The sequence below is a fragment of the Chlamydomonas reinhardtii genome, chromosome 7 (assembly GCF_000002595.2).
Source record: "Chlamydomonas reinhardtii strain CC-503 cw92 mt+ chromosome 7, whole genome shotgun sequence".
In the NCBI taxonomy this organism is placed as follows: Eukaryota; Viridiplantae; Chlorophyta; class Chlorophyceae; order Chlamydomonadales; family Chlamydomonadaceae; genus Chlamydomonas; species Chlamydomonas reinhardtii.
The window spans coordinates 263,307-280,781 of record NC_057010.1 but is presented as its reverse complement, the minus strand read 5'-3'; the positions used below and the strand labels follow the sequence as shown (position 1 = coordinate 280,781).

At 65.8% G+C, this 17,475-nt stretch overlaps 2 protein-coding genes across 2 annotated transcripts; one reads left to right on the top strand and one right to left on the bottom strand.

Annotated features, from left to right (window-relative positions):
• The first annotated feature begins 84 nt into the window (after window positions 1–84).
• On the top strand, window positions 85–12,260 carry CHLRE_07g314050v5 (uncharacterized protein). Its single transcript, XM_043063851.1, has 21 exons — window positions 85–623; window positions 742–1,082; window positions 1,272–1,546; window positions 1,747–2,315; window positions 2,547–2,659; window positions 2,872–3,061; window positions 3,182–3,331; window positions 3,523–3,599; window positions 3,741–3,918; window positions 4,119–5,992; window positions 6,239–6,331; window positions 6,493–6,540; window positions 6,701–6,905; window positions 7,070–7,295; window positions 7,478–7,716; window positions 7,978–8,355; window positions 8,567–8,686; window positions 8,946–9,131; window positions 9,448–9,519; window positions 9,766–9,852; window positions 10,068–12,260. The coding sequence occupies exons 1-21, from the start codon at window positions 387–389 to the stop codon at window positions 11,199–11,201; spliced, it is 6,792 nt and encodes a 2,263-aa protein (XP_042922419.1). The 5' UTR covers window positions 85–386; the 3' UTR covers window positions 11,202–12,260.
• Window positions 12,261–13,563: 1,303 nt separating this feature from the next.
• CHLRE_07g314000v5 (uncharacterized protein) lies at window positions 13,564–17,444 on the bottom strand. The gene is made up of 7 exons (XM_043063850.1): window positions 16,443–17,444; window positions 15,761–16,076; window positions 15,530–15,580; window positions 15,129–15,358; window positions 14,729–14,818; window positions 14,430–14,542; window positions 13,564–14,218 (listed from the first exon to the last, which is right to left on the bottom strand). Exons 1-7 carry the CDS (start codon window positions 16,925–16,927, stop codon window positions 14,091–14,093), a joined length of 1,413 nt encoding a protein of 470 aa, XP_042922418.1. The 5' UTR covers window positions 16,928–17,444; the 3' UTR covers window positions 13,564–14,090.
• Window positions 17,445–17,475: the final 31 nt, after the last annotated feature.

Below are 17,475 nucleotides of genomic sequence, written 5' to 3'. Positions count from 1 at the left end.
TGACGCGGCGCAGGATCCGATGGTGAGATGGTCAGACACTCAGAGAGTCCGCCGTCACCTCTATAGTCATCTTTCCTTGATACAGGGCACACATGTGAGCTCTGGCAGAGCCTGTGCAGTGACTTCTCCTGACTTTCAATTTACTGGACGCGACGTGTGACCTTGCTTCTACATGCACGGATTGTGTATACGAGAATATCTTTGACAGTGTTGGCTCAAGAAGGATTGAGCTGCGGCCCTGACCTTTCAGCTTTTCCGCGCAGCTTCCCTAGGCTGAAGTTTAGCTCAATTGTTGGGCTCTCAGATGATCTCGGAGACAACGGATGACTTACCTGTATGTTTCTTGCGCGCGGGAGCGGCGTTGAAGTCAACGCTGCGAAACGGCAATGGAGCTGAAAGACTTAGCGCTCCTGGTGCTGCTGGCGCTTGTCTGCCTGGATACTCAGATACACGGGGCTGCAGCGCAGCAGTCACCATCTCCTCCGCCCACGGCGGCAGCCGCACAGGCGAATGAAAGCGACGGTCTGGCAGCCTACACACACGGCCTCCTCGTCCAGAACCTGACCGTGCTGGGTCAAGCGCTGCGCATCCCCACGTCCCTGTTCAGAAAGCATAGATGCCAGGTGCGCTATTGAGCGAATCTGAGGCGGCGTGTTCGTGCTCAACAGATGGCGAAGGGACCGGGGCGGGAGGAGAGCTGCGGGTAAACCGACCGGTCCTAAAACCTTGTTCTGAACACAGGTTGTGTACCTTGGGAATCCGGACTGGGCAACGCTGGAGCTGGAGGCCCAGCTTGTGAACGCGACGAACTCAGCCTCAGCAGCCGTGTGTCCACCGGGTGGGCCGCAGCTGCAGGCGTTCACAGCCTATGTCGACGGCTACCACGTGCCGCCGGAGGCCGCGAGCGGAGTGACGCTTTCCGATAGCTCTGCCCCTTGGGCCGCGGTGGTGTCTAGCAGGAGCAGCAGCGCTGCTGGGAGTCCGTCGCTGGCAGCGTCGGGCGGCGTCGCTGGACGGCTGCGGCGAAGGCTGTTCTCGTTTAGCCTGAGCAACATCACGAACCCAACGCTGCGGAACGCATGGTGAGGCGGACTCGCGTCGCTGTTTTTCGTGCCTTTCAATAGCGCATTGTTGTGCACGCCAGCGTGTCTCAGTCAAGTTACGCCCTTGCCCTGCCCTGCCCTGCTCTGCCTTGCCAATCCCACCTGTGCCTTAGTGCCTGCTCTCACTGAGAATCTGCGGGCCGCCCCACCCTCCACATAAACACACAGGCTCAGCTTTCAGTCGGCCTATGACAACGCGCGCTCTCAGGCGCTGGCCACGCAGGAGCTCCTCACGCGCGGGGGGGCGACAGTGCCGGGGCCGGACGGCCCGCTGGCCAAGCCCGTGCTGGCAGCCAACCGCAAGGGTGCGTCCGTTGCCACAGTGAGCGGCTACAGCCGGGGCGCCATGGCGGACCTGGACAGCGCTATACAGGCAGCGATGACAGGCGGCAATAGCAACAGCATCGACAGCAGTAGCAGCGGAGGCAATGGCAGTAGCTCAGGTGAGCGGTGTGAATTTGTGATACGGGCCAGGGCCGGTGCAAGCGGTTTCCTGCAGCTCGGGGTTGCGAGGGTAACTATGCCAGCGCAGTGGCTGATGCATGGTGAGTCGCCCACGCGCGTGTCTTGCCGCGGGCATTTTGCATATCACGGATGGGTGGGATGTTGTGAACGCTTGTTGACCTCCATCTGGTTGCCGCAGGTTCAAGCGACACCTTTGCAGGTGCGGCCCCGCCGTACCGCATCATGTCGGACCGCGCCCGCGTGTACCGCGCGCCCGTGGACGACTGCATGCGTCTGGTGACCCGGAAGGGGCGGCCGTTAAGCACCGTGGCCGCCAGCGCCGTTGCCGGCAGCAGCAGCGGCGGGAAAGGTGTCACAGGCAACATTTTGGGTCAGGCAAGTGTCGACGCGTCGGCGACGGTCACGCAGGACAGCTGCTTCGTGACCCAGATCGCCGTCTACATCTACAACCCGTGCGCGCCGCTGGACCCCGCCCTGGACAACAGCACCAGCACCGACACCACATCCAGTGCCTCTAGCAGCAGCAGCAGCAACCCTAGCAGCGATAACAGCAGCAGCGCCGCGGGGAGCCTGAGCAGTGGCGCACAGCGGCTGTGGGGCCTGGTGGATGCCTCGCTGACGCAGACGGGGCCGGAGGTGAATGCCACGGATGCGGGCGGCGGCTATGTGGTCGTGGTGGTGCGCTACTGGCCGTACAGCAGCTGCGTACGGCGCGGGGCGGACGCGTTGTCGGATGTGGCGTTACAGGTGCGGCCCTCTAAGAGAGTTGCACGTGCCCGAGCCCAGTGAACTCATCCCAAGCGTCATTGCAAAGCGGGAGTCGCCGTTGCAAGCCATGCATACTGAGGGCGCATGGCCGTCTCAATCAGGGGCCGTCGCTGGTCCGCCAGCGAGGGCCACTGTCACGGCTTCAGCACGCGCGCTTACGTGCTTGCTGCCATCTCGCTGCCTGACGCTGGTGCTGGTTTGACCTTCCAGGTCATGGTGTTTGCTGCGCTGGCGTTCGGCTGGTTGCTGCTGTTCCTGTTGCTGCCCTCGCTCTACCGCCTGTTCCTGGAGTTCCCCATCCGCCTGCTCATGCACGGCATCCGGTGAGTGGCGCGTGGCGGACGGGCCGCGCGGCACTGCCTGCACGTGTCACAGTTGCATTAGGGCGATGCGGGTACACAGCTAAACAGAAACGGTTGCACTGGCCTGACCAAACCTACCGCCGCCGCCATCCTCCTCACCCCAACCAATGCCTGTCCTTCCATCAATCAAGCCCACCTTCAATGCCATTCCAACCGCCACCTGCTGCTGACAGGAAGCTGCTGGGCAAGTCCGACAAGCTCAAGCCGCTGAAGCCGGGACTGCACAGCCAGAAGGCCCACCGCGGCTTCGCGCTGCCGGCCCCGCTGGCGGCGGTGGTGGGCCCCGTGCTGGCGCTGCGCAAGCGGCTGCTGTACGCGGTGGCCACTGTCCATTACTCGGACGGCCAGAGCCGCTGGCTGCAAGTGCGGTGGCTGGGGCGGGCACTTGGGAATGGGGCAACTGGGGTCTGCCAACATGCGCCATGTGCTCTCAGTAAGTCGCCAGTTCAGTGAATTGCGCGCCACCTGATCGCTCCGCTGCAGGTGTGTGTCATTAGCAATGTGGCGCTGTCCATTGGCATCGCCGTCTACTCGCCCCGCCTGGCGCCGCCGCTGGAGCACTTTGTGCCGCCGCTGGCGCTCGCCATCAGCCGCAACGCCGACGCCGTGGCGGCACTGCAGTTCTTTGTGGACGTGAGCGGGGCCGGGTGGGCTGGAGCTGTTGGCCCGCGTGGGCCCGGGCTGTGGTGGTGGGCGGTGGGGGTGGGCATGGCTTGTGCATCTCCTGTAGCCTAGACAGGCAGTGCAGCACACTTGGTCATTGGTCGCGGGCCTGGGCCCTCAACACACCCCTGAAACGGGCATCTCACACCTTCCCCCTTCAGATTGTGATGTTCTCCTCCTTCATGGGCACATTGGGCTACCTGTCCATGCTGGCAAACTACAACTCGCCCGTGAATGAGTGAGTCATTGTGGGGTGTGGGACCATGGACCAGCAATGGCATTGCCGCTCACGGAGGGCTCACGTAGGGCGCGCGAGTTCGGCGGCGTAACACCCGCATGGAGCTTTTCCGCCACTGATGCCGCGCGCCCGCGCCCGCAGGTACTACCGCACCCAGTGCATCATCTCCGCCTTCTTCATGCTGCTGGCGGACGTGCTGATGCTGCTGCAGCTGGTCAGCCTGTTGTCGCAATGGGCCTACCTGCAGCCCAGCCCCTACCCCTACCTGCCGCTGGTGGTGTTCCAGTGCATCAACCTGGCCGCAGCAAATGTGCTGCAGGTGCGTGCGTGGGTGCGAGCGCCTGGGGGCGCGGGGAGCACGGCCGTGGGGAGGGGTGGCTGGGGGTGAGTGGCGCAGCAGTGTGCTGCGCCTCTGCGGGGCTGGGGCACTGGCCGCACGAGTTGGCCTGGTACTCTGCCCTGTTGCCAGGAGCTACACGTGTCGCCCCGCAACCGTGCGTAAAACGCATGACCGTGCAGGGCATCATCTTCAGCAAGCGCCATGACCAGCACAACATGTCGATCTACGCAGCCTACCAAGAGGCGCGTAAGAACCGCAAGCAGGCGATCGCAGACGCGCGCGCGGAGAAGCGGGCGGCCTTTAAGGCCGAGCGGCTGCAAGCCAGAAACAAGGCGGCGGTTGGCCGCGGGAGAGGCGGTGGTGTCGACGGGTTGGGGCACGCGGATGGAGGTGAGGACGACGACGACTGGGACGTGAGCAGCGGCAGCGGCAGTATTGCAAACGAGCGAGATGTATTACTGACGGCGGGAGACGGGGCCCAGGCAGCAGCTGGAGGGGCCGGCGGGGCGCGGACAAGCGTGGACGCCAACGCGGGTGTGGTCAACTTCCGGCGGCATCGCGAGCGGGAGTCGCGGCCCTCCCACGACGCCCACGCTGCGCTCGAGGTCGCTGCAGCGGCAGCGGCAAGTGCAGGCGTCACGGGAGCTGGAGCGAGAGCACCCCGGGGGCAGCCGAGCCCTGATCCTCAAGACGAGGAGGACGCAGCGGCACTTACCCGTGCTAGCAACAGGCGCCGCGATGCACCTGCTGCCGTCGGGCGGGCTGAGCTGCCGGTATCGCCAACCAGCGGCCGCCATGGCCGCCAGCCCGCCAAGCTGGCTAGGCCGGGCAGCCGGGCAAGAGGGGCAACAGCGGCGGCAGATGACTCGAGTGCTGGCGAGGGGCATGGGCAGGCACACGATGAAGCGGAGTGCCAAGGAGGAGACGCGGACTGGGGCACGTCGCCATTGCGGCGGCACACCAGCGGCGGCGCAGGAGGCGGACGCGGCCGAGGTGGAGGTGGTGGCGGTGGTGCTGCTGATGCAGGCAGCGACGAAGACGACCACGATCCGGCGGCGCTGCACTCACGGTCCCGGCGGCGGCTGCTTGGCGGCGACGGGCCAGGGCCTTTGGGTGAGGGTCGCGAGTGGCGGCGCAGCCACGGAGCCGCCAGCGAGGAAGAGCAAGCCGATGCGCACTTGCTGGGTGCCGGCGCAGCCGTCAGGCGTGGCATGGACGGCAGCAGCGGCAGTGGCGTGGCTCTGCTGCCCAAGGCCGGTGGCGGCCGCGCATCGCGACGCGCCAATGACCACCATACAACCACGCACTCCCATGCGGCGCAACAGGCGGCAGGGGCAATGGGCAGTATGGAGCGGAAGCGGACGGGCGGCCCCGCACCCGACGTGGCGGGCAAAGCACACGCGCACAGCCACGCACATCGCGTGCCTGCGGATCCAGGCATGGATGGGGCTGCCATGAAGCGGTCGGGCAGCGGCAGCGTGTGGGACCACGTGCCGCGTCAGGGCTCGGGGCGGCGGCTGCTGGGGGACAGCAGCGTGGACGGGGGCAGCGGCACCCGCCGCGGCCTGTTCGGCAAGGTGGCGCAGGAGGCGGCGGCCGCCACAGCCGCCACCGGTCCCTTCGCTGTGGGCAAGAACGCGGCAGCGGAGGCAGGGAACGAGGAGCAGGGGCAGGTGCCCTACCACAAGCGGCCGGTCAAGCATGCCAGCACCTACAGTGGCGGCTCGCTAGGGGGACAGGGCACGGCAAACGGGCTCGGCGGCACCAATGGTGCCCACGCAGGGGCGCGGAGCACGCGTGCCCGGTCCGCGCCGGGGCGCAAGGCGACCTCTGGCCTCAGTGGCGGTGGCGCAGCCCAGGACCGGAGCACCGGCAAGAGCGGCAAGCAGTGGGGCTGGATGGGCGCAAACGTCAGCAACAGCGACAGCGACGGCAGTGGCAGCGGGTCCAGCAGGCGGCGGTCGCAGGAGGGCGGTGTCATGGGAGTTCTGACGTGGCCGCTGCGGGCGGCGCGGGAGGTCTGGTGCGCCGTGCGCGAGGCGAACGGCTTCAGGTGCGTCAGGCTGCTCCTAGACCTCCAGCAACCTGGAGGATTTCTCCACACATGGAGGGTTGCGCCCTCTACATGCAATGCACTCTTGGTGTCACTGTCGCGCTACAATGGCATCCACACAATCGACTGGCACTGACCTGGTCTCGCCCTCCCCCTCGTCCTCCCCTCGCCCACTTCCTCAACTACTCATGAATGTACCCCCCCCATCCAAACATCCTTGCAAACCCCCCCCCCCTACCTCCTCAGGTACCCCGCCTGGCTGCTGGCGGCGCTGCTGGTGTCGGGCTACATGGTGGTGTTCCAGTACGGCCGCGCGCTGCAGTGGAGCGACACGCTGGGGTGAGGTGCAGTACCGCCCCTGTGGGCTCGCAATAATGCTGGCGTCGTCCCCTGCATTTTGGCGCAGCACGGTTGGGTAGTAGGATGTTGTCCGGTATGTGCTAAGCTTCCACCGCTCACATTCCGTCTTCTATCCACCCACTCGCACACCCCATGCGCAGAACCTGCTTCGAGGACCCGGGAGCTTGCCTCAGCGGCACACTGGGCCGGTGCGTGCTGGGCACAGGCAACACACCTACCTCAGAACTCATACCGCATGCTCCTGCTTCCAACCGACCTGCCACCCCAGCCTGCAACCTCACGCCCCGCCCTGTTAGCCATCCCTCACCACGCCTCCTGCCACTGCCACCACCACACGGTTCCTTGCAGCTACGTACGCTTTGCCACCGCCGCGTTCGGCCGCGCCGCGCAGCAGCGGCTGCAGGACTCGCTGCTGTCGCTACTGGACACGAGGCCGGCGCTGACAGACATGCTGACCGGCGCGCTGGGCGGCAACAGCATCGGCAACTCCAGCCTGTCCCTTTTCGGAGCCGGCAACAGCAACAGTACCAACGGCGGCTTGTCCGGTCTGCTGGTGGGTGCGACATGGGCGAGCGCGTGAATTGCGTGCGCTGTCATGCATTCTGCCTTCTTGGCTTTTTGGCGCTGTCGCAACCGCAATAGAACGGTGTGCTTATCATGCAGGCGCCTCAACGCATGTCGCATGCCCTGTGTGCCCTCATTGCTTCCGCACTTCAGGCCGACCTGACCGGCCTCATCCCAGGCATTAGCACCGACGCCACAGACAAGCTAACGTCCTCCATCAACTTTACTCAGCTCGTGTCCGCGGCCATAAACCAGACGCTGAGTGACGGTGCCACCAGTGGCAACGCCACAACAGGCGTCGGCACCAGCTCGAACATAACCAGCAACAGCAGTGCAGGGGTATCCAACTCCTCGGCCCTAGCGGCACTTCTAACGCCCTGTGAGTCAGGCGGGCGCCTTACTCCCAGCCCCTCAAGCGCTGCCGTACACCCCAACTATACCACTGCTGTGCGGTCGGCCGCTTCCTCTCCTCTGCCGCACATGCGCAACCCCGGCAACCTCACACGCCTCTCCCATTTCCCTCCTGGCCTCCCTCACTCCCCCATTTCCACCCCCGCACAGCCCTGTCCGCGGCGCTGGAGGCGCAGCTATCTTTGGCGCTGGAGTCCCGCCTGCGCGGCCTGGCCGACAGCTTGAACGCCTCCCTGGAGGCCGCCGCCGGCAACGCCTCCTCCTCGGCGCAGACGGAGGCGCTGCGCGCGGCGGCGCTGACCGCGCTCAACACCACGCTGACCGCACTGTACGACACGGTCAACAGCACCGCGCGGTTCGTGGGGCGCACCATGGAGGTCAGCAAGGAGGTGAGTCAGCGAATGGGGCGGGGGCCTCGCGTGGCAGGGGAAGGGTGGGGACACAGCTGAGCCATTGCCAGCAGGGTCGATGGGCGACAGGATGCTGAGCTCGTTGTTTCCTGCGTGCCTGTTGTTGATGATGGCTGCCCCATACAGCAGCAGCGGTGTCGACACGGGGGTATTCATTAGCTGTCTGGCCGTTGCTGCCGGATGTTACGCAACCACGCCCGGCCCGACCTGTGCCTGCATGCATGCATGCCTACCCCGCAGATTGGGGTGTGGCGCTCGGGCCTGGTCAACCGCTTCCGGTGGAGCTCGGTGCTGGGCTTCACGCTGGGCCTGATGCTGGGCCTGTCCACCCTCATCCAGACCGCCGCGTCCTTCCAGCGCGCCGTGCGCAACGCCACCACCCTGCGCGTCATGCGCCGCCTCTTCGGCCGCGTGGGCGTGGGCGCGGACGGCGCCGCTGCGGGCGGGACTGCGGGCATGGGCGTTGGGGCAGGCAGCAGGCGGCACGGTGGCGGTGTGGCGTCAATGGTGAGCGTGGAGGACTCACTGCTGGCGAACCGCGCCATGAAGACCAGCGTGAGCCTGGTGGTGTTCTTCTTCGGCGTGCTCATGTCCACCGCCGTCATCCAGCTGTACATGGTGAGCAGTGGATGCACACAGAACACATGCCAGCGCCGTAAGCACACATGCACATGCACAGGCGGGCTTATGCTTCCTGAGAAGGGTGGGGGTGGGACACGCACCGGTATGCGGGCGGGGATGCAGACCTGAGCGCTATGCCCCCGTATCCCTCACCCTGCCTTAATCTGTCCGCGCTGCCCCTTGTCCCTCACCCTGCCTCACCGCGCAGGTGGGCGTGTTGCTGAGCAGCCTGATGGCGCTGCTGTTCCACCCCTGGACGTGGGACTACCTGGTGCCCAACTTCTGGCTGTACGGAGTGGCGGTGGCGGCGGTGTTCGTGCTCAACAAGGTGAGGGGGCACTGTTGATGGCTGGGGGCGGCTTGTTCCGCTGGGCTGGCGTGGGGATGGGTGGATTTCATAATGATTGGCTATAGATGCCGCACCCTCTTGTTATTTCCCCTCGCTCTGATGACAACAATAACTCGCGTGTCGTACGGCTCACACTCATCCCCCGTCTCTCCCCCACCTCTCTCCAACCTTCCCTCCATGAAAACGCTGCAAACGATCCGCTCTCATGCCCCTCGCTACCACACCTCCCCCGCCGTAGTACGTGTTGATCGGCTACGTGGGCGACGCCTTCCTGTCCAACGGCGACCACATCTACCGCCCCGCCGCCTGGCTGGCCTTCACCTTCATCATGTCCATCACCAACCTGGTCATCGGCCTGCTACTGGCCGTATACCGCATCGTTCTGCTGCTGCTCACCACAGTGGTGGCGCTGGGCAAACTGGAGGTGCGGAGACCGCCGCGGGCGTGGGATACCGGTATGTGAAGAACGGGATTGGTGTGCACTCAGACCAGATGAACGGCTGCGGCTGCAGCAGTCGAGGGCGCGTACCGGCGCCACAGGCTCTGCTGTCTTGGACTCACGTCACCCCATGCCTCCTAGAGTCTGCTTGTGTTGCCACACCTTGTCTACCTACCTCCTCAACCACAACTGCCACACCCGACCCCGCTATACTACTGTTCCTGGCTACGCCTTCACCTCGTATGTAATCGTGAATGTAACCCCGCCACCACCCGACCCCACCCCACCCCACGGCCCGCAGGTGACCATCTTCACCTTCGCCACGGATCTGGACCTGCCGCACAACAGCTTCCTGGCCGGGCTGCACATGCACGTGAGGCGCAGGCGGGCGGGGGTGTGTGCTTGCAATACGGGGTGGGGGGGTGGTTCAGGGGTGGAGGTCGCCACGTCGTGGCGCGTGTGGCAAGTGGGTTGTCCCCATGGGCTCCATGCAGGCAGCTAGCGAGGCACGGTGGTGTACAAGGCGCCATTGCGCTCCGCCATTGGCCCCGCGCCCTTCCGCCTGAGCTTGGACTGAGGCACTTGCTTCACATCGCCCGCTTATGCCACGCACTTGCAGGAGTCCATGTCCCACTTCCACGACCCCATCTACCTGCCGGGACCCCGCGGCCGCGCGCACCGCCGCTGGCGCAAGCTGCGTGACACAGTGAGCTCCCGCACTGCCCTGCGCAGGCGCGCCAGCGGCTACCCCTGCTACCACTGCTGCCGCCATGCCATCAGCGTTGCTTCAGACGGATGCCCTGAGCTGACCTTGCCCGGTCCCTCCTCGCCCCTCCTCGCCTTCCTCCGCCCCCAGCCTGTCCCTTAGCTCTGCACCCCAACCCACCCAACCGCCCACCTGCCGCTCGCCCCGCCGCGCAGGTCCGCAAGCTGGGCCCGGAGCAGCTGCGGCTGCTGGCCACACTGGGCCGGCCCAAGGAGGTGCAGGCCATGCTGGACCATGTGGTCATAGACATGCAGGCAGCGCGCCAGCTGGCCACCGCAAGCAACCGCCCCACCGCCGACGGCACCGCGCCGCCCGGCATAGTGCGAGCCTCGACGGACGTGCACGGCTGGGCTGGCGGCACCCTTGCGACTGGCAGCCGGCCCTTAGCGTCTGGCAGCCGGCCGCTAGCGTCTGGGAGCCGGCCGCTAGCGTCCGGGAGTCGGCCACTGACGGGGGCGGCCAACGGCGGCGCGGCCAGCAAGCCGCCACTGGGCTCGTTGAGCCGGCCGCTGGCGACCAGCTCCAAGCCAGTGGTGCCGAGCCGTTTTGGTGGGCCTGCGGGCACCGCTGGCGCAAGCGCGACGCTGTCCAGGGGTGCGCCTGCCCACGCCACTGCCACGGCAGCGGCTGACAGCGGGGATGGTGCGGAGCCGCAGGGCGGCAGCTACACGCGGGGGCGGCCAGGTGTGGGGTCCCGCGACAGCCGCGATGGCAGCCTGCGTCGCGGGGGAGGCAGCGGCGCCGAGCGGACGTCGGGCCCGGGTGTCGTGACGGTCATGCACTCCAACGCGGCCCTCGCCGGCTCCCAAGCCCATGCGGAGGGGCGCGTGAGCAGCAGCGGGGCGCGCGCACGTCGTGCCGCGGAGCAGCAGCTAGCGGAGGAGGATGACAAGGACAGCAGCGGGCAGGCTGCGGTCGTGGCGGCTGGGCGGCGCGGACGCGGGCGCGCACATGCCTCCGAGCGCACAGGCGCTCTGCACGAGGACGAAGAGGAAGATGAGGAGCCCCCGGTACACGGGTCGGGCCGGCGGGCCCACCATGTGCGTGAGACATGGCGTCAGGGCCACCGCCACAGTCGGCACCGGGAGGAGGAGCAGCCGCTGACGGCGCCGGAGGCACAAGCGGAGGACGAGTATGGAGGGCCGGTGACGGCCGCTGCCGAGGCGCGAAGTCCGCGGCACCGGCGGGGTCCGAGGAGGTCTGCCGGGCCCAGCGCCGCGCCTGCGCGGTCACCGGCTTCGGGCCGAGGCCGGCGGCTGCTGTATGACGATAATGATGATGAAGAATGATGACTACCGGGTCAATGCCGGTAACTTGACCGTATCATGAACAATGATGCACATGTCCACTGCTGCACGGCTGGCAAACGTGTACCGTCGTGACTCGTGTACAGGGAGTTGCCCGTCCCAGTCGATTGACTCCACTGCACTGCATTTGTTTATTGGATTTTGGCATGCAATGCATCATACTGGACCTGCACCGCAAAGCTCCCCAGGTACAAACGTTCGTTGACGAGACTAGGAGCACTAGCCATTTGATGATGTGGACTTGGGACTTGTCCTTGGACATGACGACCCTGCTTAACGCTGCCTTGGGCTGGCCTGATTGGCGGAGACGAGAGCAAACGGTGTACTTCCATGTGGCAATTTTCTCCTTATCTCACTCCTCCAGTCCTAACGGTTATTAGCACGGTCCGGAAGCGTGAGGCACGCGTACAACACGAAACAAGCAAAATGAGCGCATAGCAAGCGGTGGCGGATGGGCAGGGGTGGCGGTGAGAGGGTCCCTCCCTCCCTGGCGCACTGCGCAATGTTTGCCCCCTGCGGATCATGCCCGCCCAGTCCAACCCCGCCTCCGTAAACTCAATAACTTCAGAACCCTGATCTCAAAACGAACCCCTCCCATACACGTTCATAAAATCATAAAGGCGTCTGAGCGGCAGGCAAGGCTAGCGGCGAGCCACTGGCCAGCATTCAGTGCTCGCCAAGGAGCCGCATGCCGCAGGGATGAACGCCTTCCTGGCCTCAGACGCGTCTGGCCGCTGAACAACGTCAACGCACGTCTGAACCGCACGGACCGTTGTCTGCAACGAAACGGTGTGAAGGGGCATCCGGCGGGCCAGCGTGATTCAATCGCGACAGTGCCTTCTGCGCCCAGTCGCCGGCTCGCATCGAGAGTCCGAAAGTGCGTGGCTGGACAGGGCTGCACAGGGCTGGCCCCCCATATGGAGGTGGGGGCCGGCATGAAGGTACTGGGGTGGGCAAGTGGGCTGCTTGCAATCTTGCATGACCGCTGCCGGCGGCAGCGAGTGGGTGCTGCTGCATGAGGTAGGGCGACACCGTGTATCAGCCACGCGCGTCCCCGGCCCGGCCTACAGCCATCAGGTCAATCATCAAGGATGGAGCAAGTCATGCGGGTGCGATGACAGCTGCTTGCGGGAGCGGAAAGGGACAGCCGTGGGAGCAGCCCCCTCACAGGACAATGCGGGGTCCTGCCTTGAGCACCAACGCCTTGCCTTCACTTGTGTGGCCCCCGCATGTGCCACCACAGGAGAGGTTGTAACTCGTCTGGGGCCGGGCCCGGGGCGCCCCTGATGCCGCTGCCCACGGCGCTTTGCATCGCAGTACGGATTGCCCGGGGCATGTAAGTAGTTGCGCCCTGTCGTGTGTCACAGTCTTGCGCGGCTGGCGTTTTGTGCCGCTCGTGGCTTCATAATGCACGCCCGGCAGCGTTCCCTCTTGCTCTCATGCCCCAGTCCCCTATCTGCTTTACTTAGTTGCTCCTGCCCTTGCTGCCCCTCTCGCACCCATACCTCGCCAGCCATCCGCCCACGTACAGGTCCCACCTGCACCCGCCGAACGTGCCGCACAATAAGGACCTCGCGGTAGGGTGGTAGGGCGCAAGTGGAATACATCAGTGCACGATGGCTCAAATAGGCGTATGGATGGTAGGGAGGACCGGAGAAGAAGGGGCCAGGACTTGAGATGGGGGGCTCATCCAGGGGGTGCACACAACAGTTTGCCGGCGGCTGTGTGGGAAGTCCGACAAGCCGCTCGCCTCCAGCTGCAATTGGACTCCCTATTTCTTTCCTCAGCACCCCGCAGCCCGCCAACGTGCTCCTTCGGGGAGCCGAGAGCGACAGCCCGCAGTAAAGCAAGCTGTCGGCCGCACGGACTTCGGGCCGTCGGCACCAGGGGCACCTCCCATGGTCGGCACTGCACATGCGCGCCATGCTTTACAGTGAACGCAGTGGCTGGCACTCCCGCGTATGCGGGGGCGCTACTTAATCCCTGCACCGACACGGTCATCCACAACGCGGACATGTGCCGACGTGTCGTACATCTTCGGGTGGGGGGCGGTTTAGGGTTTGGACTGCTGTGGACCAGGTTGACTAGCCAGCAGCGCTGGCAGGTGAGCGTTTTATCGGTGGGGCGCGGCTCCGGGTTTGGGCGCGGCAGGTGTGCAGGTGTGGGGCCGGCGGTCTTGCGTCTCTGTTGCCGCCTGTTGCGAGGATGAGTGGATACACGAGCGCGTCACGAATACCGCATCACTGCTGCTTGCCCCGTGCAGTCCCGGCACCTTGACGCGTTGAACATCCCGCGCACGCCCGCCCACCCTTGATTCCATCCAGCAGGAATGCAACTTCCTGGCTACCGTATGGCTTTACAATGTGGTTGTGGGGACGCGGCTGCCTCTGGAACAACTGCTGGATGGAGGTCGCTGCCCGGCCAAGCTGCGCCGACGGATCAGTAGGGGTCACAGCCTGCTGAGACACATACCCGCTCCAGCGGCTCGCAGTGAGCCCGCCCTTAACGCCTGCCCCCATGCTCCTTCAACCGCGTACAACAATAGAGCCGCCCGCAACCGGTGTGCCCGCAGCCCAACCCCAATGAACCTGCAATAAGCCTAAGGCGTCTCTTCATGGTTTGGTCCTGACAGACCCCACCGCGTCTCGGCATCATCCACACGGCCGCGCCGACGCCCGTCCCCCACTAAGCCCGGGGCCTGAGGCCGAGCAGGTCCCTCTTGTAACCCATGTAACCTGAGGCTGAGCTGCTGAGCTGCGTGGGAGTCCCACGCGCCCACTCCGTTTCACAGCAGCGCAGCATACAGTGCGGCGGCAATGGGCTCATCAAGGACTACTCGATCTGCATGCCCCCACGGCGCCAGTCTCAGTCTCAGCTGAGCACCTTGGCAGCCACCAGGCTGACGCCGTCCACCATCCAGCAGCCCTGGAAGGGGCCGGCGGCGGGGCCCTGCCTGGACAGCTCCCACAGGTACACCATCTCAACCGTGTTGTCCAGGCCTGCAGGGGGCCAGTGTGGGGGGGGGGCGGGGGCGGGCGCGTGTCATGGGGGCAATCGCGTCGTGCTCTGTCGTGCCGTGCCGTGGGGTAATGGGTGGATGTTGATGTGTGTGCACGCGGGCAGCCCTCCCCATTCGCCATCCATCCCATCCCCATTGCCCCCCCCCCACCTCCCTCCACCTCCCCCCACCCTGACACCCCGCCCACCCACCCGTGTTGTCGCTGACCACCTTGGCCACCTCGCTGTAGCTGTTGGCGGACAGCATCTTGCGCCGGTAGGGCGCGGCGGTGCGGTGGCGCAGCAGCGGCCGGTACATAGGGTTCCTGCGGGGGGGGGGGGCGGTCGGTTGGTTGGTCGGTACATACACGCGTGCATATACACAACCTTAAGATCGGAGGCCTCCGCTGTCCCCGGCCCCAACTCCCGTCCTCTTCTATTGCCTAACTCCGCCATACAGATCCCGCCTACCCGCCCGCCCGCCCGCCCGCCCGCCCGCGCCCTGTCCTTGCCGGAGCAGCGCCGCGAAGCGCTCCAGCGGCCCCGTGGCGGCCTGGTTGCCGGGCGAGGCGAATGCGAACACCGTGGCCGCGTCGTCGGCCCTGGCGGCAGGCGGGAGGGGAGTGCGGAGGCCGGAGTGCGGAGGTGAGAGTGTCAATGGACGCATGCAGGATATGGCTGTCCCGGGCAACGGGCGAGGGCCAAACGGCAAGGCGGGGGCGCTCCGGCGGCCTCGAACACCGATTTGATCATGTGCCGGAGCCCACGAGAGCCGCCCGCCCCAGCGCCCACCCAGTACCTCGCACCCCTCGCCCGCCGCCTCGTCAAACAGTGTCCTTCACACACCCGGATGAACAGTGCCGCCCCATTCCTCGTGTGTGTTTGCCTGCCACGCCACACGCCCACACCCACTTGAGTGCGGCCAGCTGCGCTGCCACAACCGCCTCGGGCGGGATGCAGGGGTGCGGCCCGCGCGGGTGCTCCTCCGCGGCGTCATCCCGCTCCGCCGCCTGCTGCTGCTCCGCCCCTCCTGCCCCTCCTGCTGATGCGCCTGCTGCCGCTGACCTGATGCCTCCTCCGCGCCGGTCCAACTGGTGCTGCTGCAGCGCCGCCGGGTCCGCCTCGCCAGTCACAGACACCACCTGCCAGGCGGGTGAGTTGACGAGGGCCGAGTGAGGCGTTGGGTGATGCAAGTAGCCGGCATGACACAATCCGCAGTATGCTATTTGCGTAGCCTAGGATGCAGCTCCTGGCCTGGTGAGCACGCGCCAGAAATACCCGCCGCCACACCCCGCCCCCACACCCCATCCCACCTGCCATACGTAGTCGATGCGCGCTGAGCGGTAGTGCGGCGACAGCATCTCCTGCAGCGCGAGTGAGAGCGCGAGTGGGAGCGCGCGTGGGAGCGCAAGCGCATGTCAGGACAGGAGGGAAGCAGCATGGGGTTGCAGCCGGGCGGGAGAGTATGCATCCTCGGAGGGCTGCAGCGCACAGGCGGATGAGGTATGGCCAAGGCCTCCACCCGCAGCCCACCCGCCACTCACGCGGCACTCCAGCCCGAACGTGAGGATGGCCCGTTCTCCTGCGCCCGCGCCGCCAGCTCCTCCCCCAGCCGCTGCTCCCGCTGCCCCCGCCCCCGCCTCCTCTGCCTCCTCCGCCCCCGCCTGCTCCTGCTCCTGCCGCTCCGCCACGGCGTACCGCAGCACGCAGCGGTCGGGTGCGGTGCGGAAGCCGCTGAGGCGCGTCACGGCTGCGGGCGGCGCGAAGTAGAGGTGGCGCTCGGCGTAGGAGTCGAATGTGAACCCCTTTATCTCAAAGCCGTACTCCACCACGTCGCGGAACGTCAGCGGCCTGTCCGATCTGTGGCGGGGGGCGGGTGATGGGACAGGGCGGCGGCGACGCGACAGATCGGGACGCGGGTTCAGGCTGCATGATTGCACACCCGTGGGGAGGAGGCGGACACGAGGCAGGCGGGGGGACACAGCCCCTGCCTGTTCTGGTGCAAGGGCCGTACCCCTCATCCTCCACCACCACCAACTCCGCCCGGGCCTCCGCCCGGGCCTCGCCTGTGTCCCTTGCACCTCCTCCGGCTCTCTCATCCCTACTGCGCAGGCTTCATCCGCTGCTGTCATCGCGGCCTGCCCACACACCTACAAGCCTGCCCCATGCAGCCCCTAGTGCCTTCCACAAACACACTCACTCCCCCTATCTCCCACGCACACTCACTCCGCCGCGCTGCGCAGCTCGTCCGCTCCATCCACCACACTGTCCGGGAAGTAGCGCAGCAGCTCGTCCACCTGCCGCCGCCGGGCCAGACCCCAGATGACGTCCAGAGTGGCCGCGGCCGCCTCCAGAGACAAAGGGTCCTCCTGCGCCGCGCCGGCGCCACTGCCACTGCTGTTGGCGCTACCGTTGTTGGTGCTATTGGTGCTGCTGCTGTTGGTGCTGCTGCTGGCGCCGTCGGGAGAGGAGGGAGTGGGGCCGGCGGGGCCAGGGGAGGGGCCGACGGCGCAGCGCAAGGACCGGGCGCGGCATGGCGCTGGCCAACGGGGCACAGTCAGTGCGGGGCTCGCGAGTGGTGGTGGTGGTGGTGGGGCCGGTGACGCGGGGCGGCACGTTGCTAGCACTGAGCGTGCGTTTGCACAAGGGCCACACAACGGGCTAGTGATAGCTCGTTTGCAGGCCAGTCCTTGCATGTCTACAGCGCGCATTGACCGCGCCACGCCCTCGCTGTTCCTGGTGTCGCTTCTTAGTGGTTATAGTATCTGTTGTTGCTCGTTTGCGGCCAGGATATACCTATGGATCACCTCGACCGCGACAGCATCAGCGTTATCGCTAGGGTTTGGTGTCAGCCTTTGTGGCAACGGCGACAACGATGCATGCGAGTGTGTGCAATATGTAAAATTATGGGGTGCGTTATGATAGGCTATGTCCAGGCTGCGCGAGAACACGATCTTGGCGGGCAAGGTCAGAGTCGGTTAGTCGAAGCTGTAACTATCATCTGGCCAGTATGGACCAGTCCCATGGACCAGTCTTGCAGTCTCGTCCAGGTGTCGTATGCAGTTGTGACGTCATATCGGAAAGAAGAAGGACCAGGGGGCGGGGGTCCACTGGCGTGCAGACCGGCGTGTGCGTGTCGTTCTCGATGAAGACCCTTAATTCTGGCCTCCCCTGTGGTAGAAGCACACCCCTTGCAGTTACGTGTCTTCAGCAAGCGCATGCTGTATTAATGTCCCTCTGTTGTGTGTTGGCGTTGAAA